Consider the following 20,078-nt stretch of genomic DNA (forward strand, 5'->3'; position numbering starts at 1 on the left):
TAACAAATCATCATGATGAAAAATAAATCATTTGGTTAATACGCAATGCAGGTTTGAAATGTTTCAATCTTAAATTTAGTCTTCTAGTGAAATTTTTAAATATAAATTACAAATGAACAGAAATTATAAAATCAAAGATAAAACAATTCAATCTTAAGCAACATTGTGTATTATTGGCACAAAGCATTGACCACTAGATTATACTAGTAGTGAAACTACTATTAAAGTAAATTTGACCGTAACTGTAGAGTGAATAATATAGTAATTTGCAATTTATATACCATTTGCAAACAAACTGATATTATTTTTACTATGCTTTCCTATACACACACACACATTCAAATGTATTTTGTGTGTGTGTGTGTGTTTGTGTAACATTTAAATACATTTAATATATATTATCTTTTACTTCAAGCTAAATAATATAGTACAATATATATATATATAAGTATACACAGAAAACACATAGTAAAAGCAAAAATATATATTTTTAAGTAAATAACAAATCTAAACAAACAAATCTAATATATTTTATGAAATATTTAATTATATTACTATTTTATAAAATAGAAAATCTATAAAAAAAAATACCATTTTATTATTAGCAATTATATTTTTGTTTTGTTACAGAATAGCAGATACCCGTAGGCGCTCGATAGCCAGCGCTGTAGCAGGTGTGGTTTGTCGCTCGAGTGAATTTTAACACACGGTTTATGAACTGGCTGATCTGCCTCAGTGTGACACAGGGAGCGAGGGGTCACGGCCGTAACCCAAACAAAGCGCATCTATCTCTGTAGCTCCTCAACAGCCACCGAAGCAGGTCCGCGTTTACCGCTACTCTGTGCATTTCCCGCACAGTAGCTGTGCCCAAATCCCAAAAGTATATGATTTGTCCTTCTTGGGCCACTTCAGTTTAGGACTACCTGCCGCTACGCTTTTAAGATGCAGGTGTTTGTGTACGCGAGTGTTGGGGTGGTCGGTGGTGTAAGGGGGTCAGGGATTAGGATCACAGGAGTGAGACGCACAGGCCGAGTTGCGCTTTAACGCGGTTAGAGAAAGGCTGAGTAAACAGACATTGTTCTGCGCTTGCGGCTCCCACACTGAGCGGTGTGGCATTGTAACGGGTCTCAGAGGCAGAAGCCGTCCTTGATGGGGGAAAAACTCCTCTCACAGGGAGTCTGATCCCACCGTTGGAGTGTATGGGCTTCTGCTTTGGTTCCTACTAGAAAGCCGGCAATTCAATTGGGCAGATATAAGTGAAAAATATGCAAACAAAAGGCCTTCATGCGATGAACTGAAAAAAAAAAAAATGTATGTAAAAAAATTATGCAGGAAAAGAAAATACCAAGCACGGGCTTGAGAGGATCCAAAATAAATGAAACTAAATTTTTCAGCAGAGATGCAGATTGCATTTATGAATTTGTGAGTTGTTCTTGCGAGACATCAAAAGCCAGTGGTCTGCGAAACCCTTTCTTGATTTGAATTATTAACTGTGTCGATGTGGCGCACGAGCCACCCTACCATTATAGTGTAAATTAACAAACTTTTCAAAACTAAGGCAGAAGCCAAAGAAAGCCAGTAGCTTCTTGAAGAACGAGCTTTGATATGTCTCTGAGGAATACACTCTGCTTCAACAACACGTTGACAGTCAGGCAAAAAAAAAAAAGAAGAAGATGCCTGCTGATTTAATCTATTTCAGATCTAAATTAGTTCATTTTCTTGTATTTAAAGATGAAAACTATTCTTCAGACAGGTGTGAATCAGGTGACGTCGAGGGTGCTTTATTTAGAAATCAGTTTATTAAAAGATCTGTGTCTTTATTTGGCTCTAAGAATTGCAGGACGGTGGAGGCAGGCTGTTGTTGTTTATTCTAGTCGACACGCCATCATTTGGTACCCATATTAAAAACTCTCTCTCTCTCTCACACACACACACACACACAGGTAGGTGAATGGAAATAAGGCAGTGTGTTTTGTGTGAGTCTAACAGCACTGCGGCTGCTGCTCTACACCTTTCTCTCCCTTGCTTCTCTTTGATGTGCTCCTGAAAATGTCACCAGTCGTCAAGGCGTTTTTTTTTCCAACTCTCTCTCTTTTTAGCACGCATACGAGCGAGACAATTTGCTGTCGCTTACCCCCCCTACCCAGAATGCCTACCGGTTTCTACTGCTATCTGGTAGCCAGCTTCCAGCCTCCGAGATGACCTTTCCAGCCTCTCTGTGTTGTCCAACAGATGTGCTCTCTGAAAACAAACCACATACAGAAAGAAAACAATGAGAATGATTGTGAAGAATAGGACATTTTTCAACATAATAATAATAATAATAGGCAACCTAAGACAAAAGGGAATAGACTAATATGCTAGAATAAATTTAACCTATACATTGATTCAAGAACGCCTAATTACGAGTTGCGTTTTTCATAACAAATTGGACTGATCTTTGTGCGAATTCTGGAGCAAAAAAATGACAGAGCTCCAATCTAACACCTTTCCTTTCTTTTTAATTGAGACTTCCTTTTTGCAGTGGATTTGTTCTGAAGGTGTTGCCAGATCTCATTAGCTCCTATTTAGAACCAGGGCAAAGATTAGCATGGGAGGGATGGCTAATTGAGCTGCAATATATTTTCAAATGCTGCTTCAGATTACACAGGTTCTGTTAGTTTGATAAGTTCAGGATGCCACCATGAACCTCTTTACACTACGTTTTTTTTTATTTGATATGTATGCTGACAACACTTGTTTTCTCTACAATGCATTTTGGATGTTTTAGGGGTCACTCTAAATCAGTGGTCTGAAACTCGTGTTTATTTATTTTTTTTAATTTTTTTTATCCCTTATTGGCTACCATAGTCTCGTGACAGCTCACTGTTGGTTTGTTGTCAATAGTTGTCATAGACAACCACGAAGTACAAACATACTGCGCCTGGAAAAAATGAGCGCGTTTACCGCGCACCTACATTTGAAATAACGAACTTGAGCGCGCAAAATATGTGAACAGACCCCTTGGCGAGCTACCACCAATCAGGCCACGAGCTATTGGTAGCTCGCAAGTGACGAGTTGGAGACCCCTGCTCTTAAACAATAGGAGAATAATCATTTTTCGCTTGTAATATGTGTCCAACAGGTTGATAAGAAGGTTTGCTTTGATTTGTGCAAAGTCAGTAATTTGCCTGAGACACTATACATGTGTAGAAAGAATTCAATAAGACGGGCAGACATGACATATTTGTATTTCAAAATCAATAATTGTTTCTCTGAGTATAATGAAAAGAAATGTGTCTTCCAAAAAAAAAACGTTCAATATCATATTAATGTGTTGTATAAAGAAAATAAAAAGGACATGAGCACATTTAAGTATCACAAAGATGTGTTATAAGGAAAAGAAAAAGAATGTTTGTAAAATGAAGTATCACAAAGATGTTGTGTATAAGGAAAAGACAAAGAAAGTTTGTAAAATGAACTTCAACTGTCAGAACTGTCAACACGCTCATGAAGAACCAAGAAAGAAATGTTCAAATTCAGAGGAACAGTTCAGAAGAAACATTAAAGATTGTGAAGATTGGACCAGTTGTGCTACTTTTTTGGAATACATGAATACAATTTTTTTGTGGAATACTAGATGTGGCCCAGCCTGACCCAGACTCTACCTCCGTCACTGGTTAAGTTGAGTTGAGATCCCTGCTCTAAATAATGCAAACCAATGAGGCATGTCATCAACTTTTTCAAAGAAAGTTTGGTATGGCTTGTGTTGAGTTGCAGATGTTAAGTCAGAAGTTAATAAATGTAAGATGAAAATAGACACCATGGCCAAGAGACAGGCGCAATAAATATTGCACAACATCAACAGCATTTATACGTCCTTCGAATGAAGTGGTCTCAGATTTGCTATCTTTTGATAACATAAAATAAAAATCTTAAAATACAGTAAAATAGTAATAGTGTGAAAAACCTTTACAGTTTAAAATAACTATTTTCTATTTTAATATAGAGAATATTATATAAATAATATATTTTTAGGTTTAATTTATTCATGTGACAGCAAAGCTGAATTTTCAGCATCATTACTCCAGTCTTCAGTGTCACATGATCCTTGCGAAATCATTATAATAATGACGATTTCTTAATATTATAACAGTTGAAAACAGTTGTGCTGCTTAATATTTTTTAATGGAAAGTGTGATAGATTTTTTTACAGTATTCTTTGATGAATATAAATTTCAAAAGAACAGTATTTATTTGAAATAGAAATCATTTTAACATTATAAATGCCTTTACTGTCACTTTTGATCAATTTAATGCTCCCTGCGGAATAAAAGCCGTAAAAAAAATAAAATGCTGCCGAAAATCGTAAAAATCTTACTGACCCTAAACTTTGAACTGGAGTATATGCGCACACCCACACACACACAATACATCACTAGAAATTATATTTTATGTAGAAAGAAATCTCATACATATATAAATATACATGTGCTCAAAATAACCTACAGCGGGGTCCAGAAGTTCACTTGTCAAAATGATTTTATTTTGCATTTTCCCAATTTAATTTAAGGGTTTTCATTCATTCATTTTCAGAATGTCTTTGATTTTGGTTTGCTCCCTTTTTTCTTAAAACCTGTTGATCATGTGATCCAGCATCATTTGAGAATGATCTAAAGAGCATCTTTTGCTTCAATAGAAGAAAATCAGCCCAGTAAAAAGAAGTTAATTGTTACAAATCTGTACCTATTTCATTACTGACTTAAAAATAGTTTAGAATTTGCAATATTTCTAATACAATTCCTTGTTTAAAAGTTGGCGCATTCAACTTTTAACGTCGGTTAAGTGACGGGGTAGGTTTAGGGGTAGGTTTAGGTCTGGGGTAGGGTTAGGATCCGATAACATCATCTAACCAACGTTTAAGGGTACCCTAAAAAGGCGGATGTTGAATATGGTCACAAGACGTCCCAAGACGTCAGTTGTATGACTTCTTGGGATGAGACTACGCTGGAAAACCCAATGAAAACCGGGCTAAGAATCATCCACCACAATTCACACACACACCGATTATCTGATAAGCCATATCATTTATGACTGTGAACACTAAATTAGACCACTCCATTTCCATTTTTAAATACATAACAGAGAGAGGTAACTATATTTCAAAAGAATGGTAACCTTTATTCCAATTTACATGCACAGAAAGAATAAAGGCAGAGGGAAAAAAAGAGAGAAACGAGTTTCCAGTTCTAGTTAAGCTGTCAAAATATGTAGCTGCTAATCACTCCAAGGAAGTGAAATGAAAAATAGACGACATTCCACTTTTCAAAGTTTGACAACCACAGAGAAGGCAGAATCTAAACTTTTTTTCCTTCACAGTTGACAGATGTCATTTAAAATAGCTGAAATACTTTTTAATAGTTTAAGGGAGGGGGTGTTGGTGTGTGTGTGTGTGTGTGTGTGTGTGTGTGAGAGAGAGAGAGAGGGAGAGGAGAGAACGGGGGTGGGAGTGCGTATGGGGAAAAGGGAGCCATCTCTGCCTAATGAGCCCCTCTGGATCAGCTGAGATGGAGGGGACGTATTGACATGCACCGCTTAAACTAATACACCTAGACCAGGGATGTGCCTGGAAGCACAAGGCAGCCGGGGATACTGACAGAGTAGCTCGCTCCCCCGTCTTCAAAGAGCTCAAGTGATTAGTATGTTATCATTACCATTCGAAACGTGATTTCCTATTCCCTCTCGGCAAAGGTGACACGTCTCGGGGAGACGGCCAGCAGACTCGCGCGCCGGAAAGCCACTTCAAAGCTTTTTCTTGAATTTGTCTCCCTCGCTCATTCTCACTCTCTCAGTCGGTCTATATTTCCGAGGGGTGAGGTGTGTGTGGGGTGGGGGGGTTGTTGATGTCTATTGTGCGAGTGTGTGGGGGAATAAGGGTGACACACACCGGGGTAACAACGAAGGTGGCCACGTAGGTGCAGGGACGACAACAACAACGTGACAACGCCGACTTCCTGAAAATGAAAATGAATCACCAATCAAAACGAATTACGTCGCTCTGAGAATTTGTTTTGGATAAAGGGCTGACATACGGATCCAAAATGCATCCGCAATGAGATCTTTATGAGTAACAAAACCTCTTAGACATAGCATACAAGTTCAGATATTTAAAAGAAAAAGCCCTGGATGCATATCACTCACTCTCATAGACCAAACTGACCTAAATAAAAGGAACCCGCTGTTATTTCTTCATTTATTCACTATTAGAGCAGCATGACTGTCAAAATTGTCTCTCTTTTTTGGTCTTATGGAGTTCAACAGAAGCTTCTTTTAAAGAGGGCATGATAAATATTGGTGCGCCTGCGACCGCCTCTGCACGCGCCCCTTCTCATTTGTGCCAAAGCATGTATGCCTTTTTATCTGACACCTACTTTTTCAACAAAGACGTTCTTAGATACTATGAACGAGTTTTTTTTTCTTTCTTCACCATTTTTTTCCCCTTTCGTGAAGAACCGCACTTCAGTTGTAAGTTATTAACGTGGAACCCAGGAACAATGCGAATGCAACTCAAAAGAATTGTCTTCCCTTCTCTCTCCCCTTTTTTCAATATCAAACACGAGCGCTTACAATCGCAATTTTCAAAAGTTTTGATGATTCCTTATTATTTCAAATGGGGAGGGTATAGTCAAAGTGAATAATGATGACAGCTATGATTCAGACTGACTATGTGATCTTCTCCAACGTTTGTTTGGGACTTGTAAGAAAAGGAATTACAAGTGTCAAACAGCTGTGAATAAGGGTGCTAAATATTTAAACATGTTTTCCAGCTGAGGAAAAGTACAGTTTTAAAAAGCAGGCTAAGTGTGTATAAGCTACACAGGCTTTGATTTAAATTCGGTAAAATGTGAGAACGAATAAATGTGATTTAAATGCTGCGCGTTATAGGCTAAAAACCCCACTAAAGGTATCTTCTTACTCATGGTTGAAAAAAATGCTATACTCCCATTTTGTCTGGTCATTTGGGAAAAAACAATAACAAAAAAAAGTAGAAGCACACGAGTCAAGGTAGAACTGAGGTGCTGTAAATTATAAATGCAGGGTGGTGGTGTGGCTCTACAGATGGGATTATTCTATCATAGGGAGGGAAGAAATCTAAACAATATACTGATAGTCAGACAAACACAGACACAGGAGTCTATACAAAGATCCTCCAAACCAGAGACAGTGCTGAATTTCTTCTCTTATGTGAGCTAAGAGGATTTTCTAGCATGAGCTTGCCTGCTCTGGAATGTTTACTTAAAGCTACACTGTGTAACTCTTTTAGTTTATTCTTAGCTAAAAACACTTAGTTCTTTCAAAAATATATGTTCTCATTAATGTATATTTACCTCGTTAAAGCAATAAAGTATTCTCGTGAGTGTATAATAAGCCATTGAAAATACATACGGGTAAGGGGTTCTAAGGTCGGTCGCCATGTTGCCCCTCCATCTTGAAAGTACATTAGCCAAAGAGGGACATACCCGTTAATTCAAGCTTCGCCTTTCGCATTTACGTGGACGAGGTCAAACTGGAAGCCATGTTAATCTTGGACTACATTGGCCACCGTAGGAGTTAAAACGAAATCGGAATTGAGAGGAACAGAAACTAATATTCAGTGGATTGTCATATACCTTTTCACCGCTAGATGGGTGTAAAAATCACACAGTGTAGCTTTAAATGTTTTTGGTATAGCTTCAAGATGGATCATTATTCAAGAATTTGTGTTATTTATTTATTTTTTACAGTACATAACAGGATGACACATACTTACAGTAGTGAATTAATAGAATGATGCAAGTGTCATTTTATTTTCATAAGATGACAGATTTTTTTCCCATCCATAAATATTTAATGCATCTTTACACTTTTTTCAAGATTAGAAATTTGCATTGTAAACAGCGTTATCTTCAAAGATAAGCAATCATTTACTAAACAAGAAGCATGATGCAGTGCTATCCAGTCCTCCACTGAGAGGAGGCTTCCTTTATGAATGAAGATCTTCAGATATTGCAGTCTGTGTGTCTGCATGTGTCTATGAATAGGGGAATCCCAAGTCCAAACAACACACACACACACACACACAACCCTAGACAGGAGATGAAGATACCAGCAAGCAACTACACACACACACGCACATTGGAACGACAGCCTTTTTGCCGTAATCCACATACATGCTCACTTCCAAGTCGGATGAATGCTAGAAACACAAAAAGACATTACAAATTGTCCCCTCATCTCAAACTAGAAGGCAGGCTATTGTATTCTCATCCACTAAGTGGGGGGAACGTCTTTGGGCTGCTTCCTAACGTTACTTAAAGAGAACTCGGCAGTTGGCTGTAAATTCAGAGCCATGTGTGCTAATAACATACCAGCAGAAGCCAAAAGAAAAAGCGATAAAGACTGAAATATAGCCTAGTTCATTTTATATGTGGTAAATGAAACAATTTAGAAGATTTGAATAAGGGTAGGCGAATAAGGTTTGGTATGCCTGCTGTATACTACTAAAGTGGTGAATGATTAGTTGACTAATCTGTCTTAAGGTCACCTGACTTAAGTCACCTTTCTGTTTTAAGAAAGGTGATCTAAATTTACAAATATAGCATAGCGTTCTGACATTTGGGGTTAGTGGCCCTCATTTTTCATTCTTGCGTAGAAACGGGCATATATTTTGTCGCAAGATTATGCTTACACTCCGCTCACCCCTTGATTTATGAAGCTGTGCGTAGCTTTGAAATCCAGGTGTACGCAATACCTGCCCTTGTTTTGAGCAATACTTAATTTATTTGATCACAAATAAAGTAGAATGCCTTTGCCATTGCAATGTTTTTAATATGCTGAATATTATTTAGTGTTAAATGATACTTCGAAAACTGTTAAATCTTAATTTAGTGCTCAAGTAAAAAAAAACTCTTATGCTGCTTAATTTTTGTTTCAGGATTCTTTGGATAAATCTGTTGTAGCATTTTAAATCATCACCTTTAAATCATCAATTTGATGCATTCTCGCTGAATAAAATATATTTATAAATCTTAATAAATAAATAAATATATTAGGGCTGTGAAACGATTAATCGTGATTAATCGCATCCAAAATAAAAGTTTGTGTTTACATAATATATGTGGGTGCAATGTGTATAATTATTTTGTGTATGTATTTATATATATATAAAAATACACACACAGGCATGTATATTGATGCGACAAAGATGCGAACACATGACGTATCTTTGTGTTCAAAAACAGAGCAATTATGAAACAGTGAAAAAAACGTATTAACTTGAACTTTTTAACTTGACATTTAAAATAAATTAGTGTTAGATATGAGGTACACCATCAGTCAACAGTATTATAATTATTTACAAAATAATTTTTCCATGCAAACTACTTCACAGCTAAAGCACAGCATTCTAATGAAAACACTGCTACTAAAAATATCAAAGTTTATAAACTAGTAATCAACTAATGTTGAACTAACATCGTGACCCATCACTAAAAGAGAATAAAAGCTTAATATCCCGGTCTCCCCTCCCTTTTTATTATAACAGCATCCTTGTTGCATGTTCACATTAGATGAATGTTTTGACAAGCTGATCAAATCTTTTAAGGTTTGGTGTGAAACAGCTTTGATTCAGTTCCTCATAGAGCAGCATGTAAAAATGAGCCTCATTTTGAGCTCAATCAAAAGAGACTCAAAAATCAGATTACGCCTTCTTTATTCAGACGAAGCGGGAAAATGAATGGAGGATCCGCTGGAAAAAGAGGAAACCAAAATGGGAAGGAAGAGCAGCACTTACCTCTTCACGTAACTTTATCAGCTGCCACATGAAGGCACAAAATAGAGGGAGGGAGAAAAAGAGAGTGAGAGAGAGATAGATAAAAAGCCGAGACATGGCAGGAAGCAGATCAGTCATGCGGCTGGGTACGGAATTAACCTTGACGATTTATCTGTTTGCATGTTTAGCATTTAGAAATCACAGACAAACACATTAAAAGAAGCTAAACACGAGACTCATGCCGACTTATTTGAACAAACAAAGATCAAGTTCTCGTGCTGTCACATTAAACAAAGAGACTGGGAATGGATTTCTCAACTCACGACGTCTAAACTATCATCATCAAGGAAGAGGGGGAAAGAAACAGTCACATCACAGCACTTGATATGGCATAAGGGGGGAAAAACACTAGCGTTTCAGTCAGTACAGTAGGATAATACAGATTGCGTACAGTAAGAATGGAAGCGTTGAGGATTTAGGCTCCTTAACAACAACTCTGCAGGATTCCTACTTCTGGGCTAAGAAACAGAAAGTGACACCAAGCAATTCTCCTTTTTATTATTACAGGATGTGCCTATCACTTATAGGCATTAGGCCCAGGAGGTACGAATGTATATACATAAACCTAATATGGAACAAAAAAAGAAATCACATTCATGGGTAATTTATTTTTAATAATAATAGGGTATCTCATATTAAAAGTAGCAAAACCATTCTTGCCATGCACTTAGTGGCCCTTGAACGGTCTCTGAAAGAGGCTGACATAATTTAAACTTAAGTACATTAAGCATTTAAAGCAGCTCTTCATTACAGCCTCTTTATTTAACAAGCATTCTCCGCAAAAGGTGAGTTGCTTATCAGCCGCGCACAACATATTCAGAAGAGGAGGGGAAGGACAAGTTTCTTAATTTGTCAGCCGTTGCAGGTGATTTTTTAATCTCCATTTCTTGCAAGAGATTAAAGGTTAGCAGATCTAAGGGGAAGCTCTGGGCCATTATTAAAGGCCTCTCATCTCTTTTTGTGTGCGCTGGTCATTTTGAATTTTGCGATTTTTAAATCATTCGCTATCATATCAGAAAAGAGACAGAACTTGGATCATAAATTATAAACCTAATGCCTGACTCAAAAGGCTGAATTCTATGGGCAGGATGTTAAACTGTGGTGGCCGCTGTCGCTTTCAGCAAAGCTTTGCTTGCAGTTCAATGTGAAGAACGTCAGTAGGATGAAATGTTTCCGATATAACAAAGCACCTTTTGCACAAAAAAAAAATAAAAATAAAATAAAAAAAAATAGGAGAATGGGGACTTAACTAAATGTGGTGTGAATAAGAATTTAACTTAATTGCACACCAACTAAAAAGAATTCACTTGTATTGTATTTTATGCAATTGATTATACAGCACTCTGATCTGCATGTGCAGTTGTAAAGTGCTTTATAAATAAATAAATAAATTAGGTTAAATGATTGTAAACTGAGGTCATTTTATTTCACTTAAATTAAATGACCTCAGTTTACAAATAAAAACTGGCATAAACATGTAAGAAATCAAAAAAATGGGATAAAAAACTATTTTATTACAAAATTATTAAATAATTAGGGTTGTGTGCCAAAATAATAAAAGTTATATTACAGACATACTAACAATACCATGAGCATGCTAATTTAAAAATCTCTATATATATATATAAGTTCAGAATCACAAAGTATATAAAACCAGACAGAGAAAATAAGTCGGGCCGAATTGCAGCTCCGAGATGCTGATTTTCGAGGTAGATTCCTTACGTCGCCTGCATTATTCAAAAGGCCAGAGTTTGTGAATACACTATAGAAGTGGTTATTTGGGTTTGCTGTGAGCCCACCCGAGCTAAACGCAACCCTGCAGACCGTCTCAATGAACACCAAACAAACCTTGTTCTATCATATTTGTGCTGCTTGGGCGATTGCGAGCCCTCGCCGAGGATTTACCAAGAGAATCAGGAAGATTTTAAGCTTGCTGTTGTTCTTACAAGCCACGTTTTTTCCTCTTTAAACCAAACCGGACAACCAGTCTTTTGTTGCTTTACCTGAACTCGCAAGCATTTTTTTGAGGAAACGTCGACGAAAAGCTGAAAGAAATTTTCCGAAATTGTTTAATTATGTTGTGATGAGTTCATCCCTTCGTTTTTTTGTTTTTTTTTCATGTGGTTGTTATTCAGAACTGCACTGCTGCAATTTTTCTGTTATGATAATCAGCGGATTTTCAAACAAAGATTTTTTTTTCCCAATACGGAACTCGATACAAGTGGTAATCTGCTTCCTTTGTAGCCTGTAAAATCTGGTCCACGCCGGCTCAAACCTGCCCAATCTCTCGTGGCCATGCCTTCTGCTGTGTCTGAAATCGAAACTATTCCGCAGAGTATTCGTGTGCGAAAAAATGTATGTGCGCTCTCACAAGAACGTGTGGGGTGGAAAGGCTAGGGGGAGGGATGTTGAAGAAAAAAGTGCAACGGTAGACCACCACATTATTAAAAAAAAGAGCGATAGCGCCAATTCGGTCTCTGTCCGCATACAGATAACGAATAAATGCCGAACTCCATTAAACCGTCCTTTAGCTATTATCGCAGGGCCAACACGCTATTTTCAGAACTTATGACGGCTCCCTATTTACTTAGCTATAAATCCTCGCCATGTAACGAACAGATTTGTGACTGGTAATGATCTGCTCAGCCAGGGCTATATGAAATGAGCCTGACCTCTTTTAGATCGTAAGGAATTAAATTGACCGACTCACCCCAGTCACCCCCCCACATCTCTTCCCCTCCGCTCTATCGGTCCTGTCTCGTTCGATAAAAAAAAACCCTGAAGTTCCGACCACTCCACTCACAGCAAGTCTTGTGTTAGGATCCAGAGTTTAATTCAGTGGGGTTTCTTTAAATGGAAATTAAGTCACCTGAGGTCTGATCGGAAAGAGAAAACTAGTTCTTGTTCTCCCGTTAAGGAAATGTTTATGCATATTTAAAATGCGTGTGTAAAACTGATACAGAACAAAAATGACTATGAGATCATCATATTTTCCTATTTCATGGAAAATGGGATAAAACATTTATACATATTACTCTACTAAACGTTTTTTTTTTTTTTGCAAAATTAGAAAATGGATTAAAAAAATAAATGTGTTTATAATATAAAATAATATATAAACATAAATATATATGTGTGTGTGTGTGTGTGTGTGTGTACAACAAATTACAAATGTATTCAAATATTTATATACAGTAGATAGTTAGTACATTGCTCATCCTCATGCCCTCTTGTGCTTATTGTTTGTGTCTGTGTGAAAAAAGGCTTTTGATAGTGTAGGTGACAGAGAGTGGGGAGCTTGACTGTGTTTAAGTCAATAAATATAACAACATCCCAAAACACTTCATCCATTTACCAGATCAATGGCTACAATCTAACAAAAACTCTTCTTATTGTCTCTAATGTCTTGTTATTAGGCAAATTATCTTTAAGTGTTTAGAGAATTGCTACTATGAAAAGGAATAAGCAACTTCAGGAACTGAAATATAATCCTTTTAAACTATTGTCCTATTGTTCAAACACCACACTAATGAATAAAGTATGAAAGCCCGCATCTTAAAAATCCATATCAAATGAGCTATTGTGCCTTCCATGACAATTCATAATTATTTTTGATAAAAGGAGCTGTCATTGCTGGAGCTTGAATAACAACTCAAGTAATATGGTTTGTCATAAACTGATTTTACAAAAGCAAGAAGGGAGTCAATAAAAAAAAAGCAAACGCGAGTTATAATTTTCTTTCCTTTGGCAAGAATTTGATAAAACCATCAATATCTAGCTGTGGGTTTTGACAGCTCGAGAGACACTTCTACTACTAACTTCGTATGAAGTGTCACACTCATTTTTGTGTCCCACTAATTTGGAGAGAATATGCATATCAATTACCCATCACGGCTAGAGCTACATATGTTTGTAAGATGTGTGGTGCAAAGTTCATTTGTGAAATGCTAATAAGGGGGAAAAGACAAAAAAAAAAAAAACGTAACAGTTACAGATGATGAATGTCTACGCTTGTGGATTGCTGTCTGTGTTGACATGTGGCACATTCGATAAATATAGCAAGATAATTAAATCCAGTAATTATTCAAAGGATCTTATTGTGGGGTCCTATTTTTAACAACGTTATAAAACTGTATTCAACATTTTAAATGCTCACTTTAAAGTATCCATTTTAACAAATAACTTATTTTTTTATATCCTTACAGCTATGTGAAATAATACCAACTTTCATTCCTTTTTTATTATTTACATCGTTTTTCCACAGTGACACCCTCTGTTTAAGGATCTTTGAAAACAGCAGGTTTTTTTTCTTTTTTTTTTTTTTGATGGGGGGGGGGGGGGGTCGTTTTTAGAAGAATAAGTGCTTGTGCGGACGGTGAACAGCTGGGAGAAAGCGGGAATTTACCCCAATCTGGTACTGCCCAGACGCTGGTTAGTGCCTGAAGCCCATTCAGCACTGGGCAGCTTTGCATTAAACAGTGTTGCTTCTGCATGACTGGGTGCCAATGCCTGCCTCTCTCTGCCCCTCGTGGCCCTGACCCGTCCTCACCCCGAGCAGCCACCCACACTGGGAAAGCACAGCCCCTGATTAACACCCTACCTGACTCTCCGAGGAGCTCGCATCATCCCCCAGGAGCTCGTTCCGCACCTCATCACTGTAGGCAATACGTGACCTTTTCTGCAATGGAAACAGGTTGAGAGAGGAAAAAGAGAGAAAGCGAAGAGACAGAGAAGGAAAAAGAAGTGGGGCAAGGGGAGAAAGACAGAAAAAAAAAAACAAGCTTTAGTTCATTTGACATGAAAAAAAAAAAATCACACATTTCTAAAGCACGAGAGCCCCCTGTTGGATCAACAAATGAAACAAAAATACAGGTGATATACTGGAGCGTGTGTGTGTGTGCGCGTGAATGTTGAAGAGAGAGAAGAAGCGAGTGCGTGTGTGTAATCTAGTTTGTGTAGACACTGTGGCTTGAGTGAACTAGAGCCCTCAGATACAATAGCAAAAGCCCCCCTTTCACTTAAATAAATAAAAAGTGTAGAATAGCGGACCGTAGTACAAGACAGAGGCAGGGAGCGTATTAGGAAAGTATCAGTTGTCAGAGGGAAATGTGTTCTGGGGGCTGTCACTGCTGTCAGTCCTGTTCTCCGGCAAACCCTGTGATAATACCAAGCCAGGGAGCTAGACAGAGAATAATTCATCACCCAGGTCGACGCGATTGGCGTGCCATCAGATTTGGGCTCGTTCCCCCGTCTCTCCTCCGCTACGCAGTTGGGAGAAAAAACGCCGTGTCCAAAAAAGAAAACACACACACACACACACACTCAACACTTCAGAGCGTGCCACCTCCGATTCAGCAAGCGCAGAAGCAGAGTATGGCATGTTTACAAACACACCCGACCTCTTCAAATACCCTCCAAACTAAACACACACTGGTGGTGCGGCGGGGAAAGAAAAAACACACTGAGATGGCGTTTACCAAGAGCCCTTTGCTTCCCTCTGTTCGCTCTTCCTGCAGGCTGGCACTCTTCGGGAGGATGAGAGCAGGCAAAGGTGCAGGCGATCCACGGGGAAACTAAAGAGCAAAATAACTGCTATCCAAGAACTATCATTTTGTGATGCAATGCTGTGTCACAATTTCTTGCAGAGGAAGCGGTCAAATCCTGGAGGATATGACATGAAAATGAGTTTGTTTAGCGAGTTGTTTATCAGAATCAACCATTTCTGAACATTTTAACTTTTGAAAATGTTTAGTAAATTCTTGAAAAACTGAATGCAACATTCGTAATATTTTGATCACTAGACCATAAACAAAAGTAGACAATATAAAGCATATTGGGATATCTAGAAAGAATGCGAGGAAAGTGAAGCTGACAGATCTTTCGGTTCTAAAAGTGGGGTTTGTTTAGAGGGTTTGATCAGAGTCTACATTTTCTGATAATTTTAAATTCGGAAAATATGTAGTGATGAATTTGATTGAATTTTGATCACAAACAAAGGTAGTTAATATAAAGCAAAAATAAAAGGAATTTACATTTGTAAAAAAGAAAAAAGAAAGGGAAACTGACAGATCTTTTGGTTTCAAAAAAAATACGTGTCATATCTCATGTCACATCTGATTTAACCGATAAGCAATCGTTTGCATTTGTGTGCACATTATTTCACAAACGAGCACCGCAAACAAAGCGCGTCTTCTGACGAGGAAAAAAAAAAACACACCCACATGTTCCACCTTAGTCGAGTTTCATCTTAAAAAAAAACAGCAGAGGAACTTTGGGGAATGTCGGCATGTTCATAATTGAAAACGGAAGCCTGGGAGATGCCTTCATTTGAATGCACACACACTATCGTCTTCAAACCCTATTTTTGTTTCATTCTTCTTCTTCTAAATAGCTGTTTGTTGTAGCTGAGAGCATCAACCACTTTCACGATGTAACCTTTGAGTGCTTCTCGCACAAAAAGAATGGCAAATGCAGCCTTAAGTCTTCGAAGGGGAAAACTAGTCATAGAAACAAAGCGAGATGCCTCTCCCAGCCCGTTTACACCATTTTGCAACTCCCCCTGCAGTAAAACAAGCCTCACACTGATTATTCTCCCTTCATCTGCTGCTATAGCACAGCAGCTGGGCAATATTGACTGCTTAACCCTAGGAAATACTTTGATTGGTACTTTGCATTGGATCTGAGCCGAGTTATAGGTTATTAGAATTATTTATTTTTCCACTTATCTCCTGCAAACTCATCTCCTATATGCCATGCATTAATTAATTGGGGTATTGCATATTTAATCATGACCCATGATGACCTAAAATGGATTGGAATGATATGAAAGTTACAAAAAATTAAAGTTTTTGATTTTTAAAAAATAAAAAAGAAGAAATAATCAATGGATTTTAATGTTCATGCAGAGTTCAGCTAGAGCACTCGAATATAAAACCTGCACTAAAACATAAAAACCCAGAGAGAAGGCTTTGTATAATCGTAAGAATGAAGATGGCTTATTGCTACAGAGAAAAAAAAAAAGGCAAAATCTTTTTTAAAATCTGTTTGAAAGGCCTTTCTCCTGTCACTTGTTTTAATCTTGGGTGAGAATTTGCTTCTATTCCCGGAAGCACAGAGAAAAAGTACAAAGATCTGTCTTAACTTTATGCAAAGTGGTCTGACTGCCTTTTAGAACAGACATGTCTCATCAAACCAGAGACGAGGGTTTTAGTGTCCTGTCAAAAACGTGTGTTATAAGTCTGTTGACATGAGGCACAATGCAAAAAATATATAATTGCGTGTGCATCATGCATGCTAAATATTTATATCAGCCATACAAATTACCATATAGTGTCTGTGAAATGAGAACAATATGAACAAAGCTGCAGCAGATGTCATCTTATTTTAAATAAATAAATAGAAAACATCTTATTTACACCATACATAAAACTGGTTTCTAACATTATGATTCATTAAAAAAAAAATGATTAAAGACATAAGAAAATAAAATCTAACCTTTTGTTCTAAGGGCAGAGTAAGAGATTGAAAGATTTTTTAAAAACGTTAGAAATAATTACCGTAAAATATCTTATTATAAATCAAATGCTATCTCTTACTGTTCATCATTAACATTGCATTATTTTTATTTTTTTCACCACACTGCACACTGACAGCAAACGGCAACACAAGGACGCAAATAATAATGGAACCTGAACTGCAGCAAAAGTAAACAGTTCATTAGATAGGCATTAAAAGGCATAAAAATACCCAGGGGCAGAGTTTAATGAGAGGCCCTGAAGTGACACTGCCAAAGCTTTTCCTCCACTTTTCCACTCGGAAACCACACGGCTGGTGGCAAACCGTGAAGAGTAATTAATGATATTTAATTTATAAAGTGTGTTTCATTAAGTATTTCTCACCAGTGTGAAAATGTCTGGCCAGTTATGATTTCCAGTTAATGGGACTTTAGTCAAACACAATGTGGCTGCCTCAAATTGCCATTTAACCTTTTTCTTTCTGCAGCTAATAATCTGCTGAAAATGTTTAAGGGGAATTGACGATTGAAGTGTGTGTGTGTGTGTGTGTGTGTACCTCATACTGACGATTTGTGGAACAAATCTATAAAGCCGATAAGAAAAAGGCTATGACTAACAATGAATGGTTTTAAATGTATAGAAATATTTCATATGATTGTTATTAAAGAATAGTGTGCATGCATCATGTGTGTTTTGTGTGGTTAAGCTGTGTTCTGCAACAGCGGTCAAAGCGTCATGTGTTTTTATGAGTGCATCTGGTCTAGAGTAAAGTGCTGTATTGGTTGAAGAAAGCAAAGACCTTTTCAAGCAGGCTCCAGTATCACAACAGTCTTAAATAATGCATCTCATCCTAGCAGGGGTCTAACACCATCCGCAAGCAGAAAGAATACTATTCACACATGCACAGGATGCTACACATCCATTCGCACACACATAATCTTTACACACATCTAGAAAATAAATTCTAGGAGGTTGCGCAATTAAGTGAGCACTTTTTTGTGCACTTGATACGATATCAGATAAAGGCAGGAAGTAATGACGGTCGTGTGATTCATTTTTTTGTCTTTGGGAACATCAAATCGGTCATACAGGTAATAGATGGGCAGATGCGTTTGGTTTTGCGTGCGTCAGTGTGACATTTATGTTAGTCGCTTGTGGTAAAAATCGCAGGAGCTGTGCACAACACATGGACTGATATCAGCATGGAGTCTCTCATTAGCACACAGGTTACTGGAGTGTGCCTTTAATTCACTGAGCATTGTGTAGGAAATAAAAACAAACAAACCATGAAGGAAAATTCAGGTACAAATGGAGGCCACGGAGATAACAATCACATGAATATGCTATTGTGATATACTAATGAAGAGTGAAATATTGCTCTTTCTACTTAAAATTAAGAAAATCAGACTTTATAATAATATTTATAATTATAATTTATAATATAACAATTATAAATATACAATTAATAATCATAATGTAAAATTTTTAGCAAAATATTTACAATTGCAATCACATGAATATGGCATTTTGATATATTAATACAAAGTGAAATGTTGCTCTGTGCTAACATTTTATTTAAAAAAAGAAAATAATTAGACTTAAAGAATAATTGTAATTGATAATACATTAGCTATTATAAATATTCTTTAAGTCCAATTATTTTCTTTTTTACAAAATCTAAGCACAGAGCAACATTTCATTTTGCATTGGTATATCAAAATACCATAATCATGTCATTATAATTGCAAATATTTTGTATATTTTGTAAATATTAAATTATAATTATTAATTGTATAATTAATTTAATTATTTATAATTAAGTAAATAATACTGACTTATTTTATACATTATTATTATTGTTAAAAATAATAATAATAATTTATTATACATTTAGATGTTTTATATTTGTAAAATATTATATTACAAATTAGTATACTTTTTAAAAAACATATGACAAATTAAAAAAATGATTAAAAAAACTAATTTGTAAGGGAAAATTTTATATATAAATAAAAGTTAAAAAAGAGAGGCAGAGGAAAATAAAATATAATTTCAAATTTAAAAAGATATAAACATAAAAAAGTTTCTATATAATATAAATATGCTCTATCCAATACAGCCTTGGATATTTCTGTCAATGTCATGTTCGAAACACCAAGTGCAGTCAATAAACCTAACGACTCTGCCCACATACAGAGAGCGAGGGAAAAAACGATTGCAAGTGAACTCTCAACAAAAGAGCAAATTCAAGCTGCTTTGATTGAGGAACCGGCATATACTTCTTGAAGGCCGGGGAGTCGCCGCGAATGGTTATTTCTTTAAGGCATAAGCGCCGATTAAACCCAATATTAAAATATGGAAGCGGTTCTAATGAAAAATCAAAGCCCGTTTCTCTGGCAGCCGAGCTTTTTCTCACATTAATGCTGGGTTGGGAGCAGGGCCGGTGCAGGCACTAGCAGAGCAGACCCCGGCTAGGCAAGAGTGGAGAAATCAATAGAGAAGAGCCGGTGGGGAGGGAGACTGCCAGAGCTAGCAGGGCCGGGCCGGCTCCCATCACAGCACTCTCCTCTGGCGTGCAGTGGGGAATGAAACGGGCCTCCCTGGGTCAGCACCAGAGAAAAGGTGAGATTAGAGGAAATGGAGGAGGGATTTCTGAGGCACAGGATACCTGGCGAGCCGGGGACCAATCGCCCATTAGCCTGTGGCTACCTACA

General features: G+C 37.1%; 1 protein-coding gene across 3 annotated transcripts in view; it reads right to left on the bottom strand.

Annotated features, from left to right (window-relative positions):
- The window catches only part of vti1a (vesicle transport through interaction with t-SNAREs 1A), a 125,030-nt gene that overhangs the window by 87,527 nt on the left and 17,425 nt on the right, over positions 1 to 20,078 (bottom strand). For 2 of the 3 annotated variants that reach the window (XM_039665075.2, XM_039665073.2), the window contains exons 4-6: positions 14,451 to 14,528; positions 9,812 to 9,832; positions 2,157 to 2,241 (exon numbers count right to left, since the gene is read on the bottom strand). In XM_039665075.2, coding sequence (XP_039521009.1) covers positions 2,157 to 2,241; positions 9,812 to 9,832; positions 14,451 to 14,528 — 184 coding nt within the window. The remainder of the gene's footprint in view (positions 1 to 2,156; positions 2,242 to 9,811; positions 9,833 to 14,450; positions 14,529 to 20,078) is intronic. The other variant, XM_039665074.2, reaches the window with a different exon arrangement.

Source organism: Pimephales promelas, chromosome 17, assembly GCF_988280905.1.
Source record: "Pimephales promelas chromosome 17, fPimPro1.hap1.1, whole genome shotgun sequence".
NCBI classification, from domain to species: Eukaryota; Metazoa; Chordata; class Actinopteri; order Cypriniformes; family Leuciscidae; genus Pimephales; species Pimephales promelas.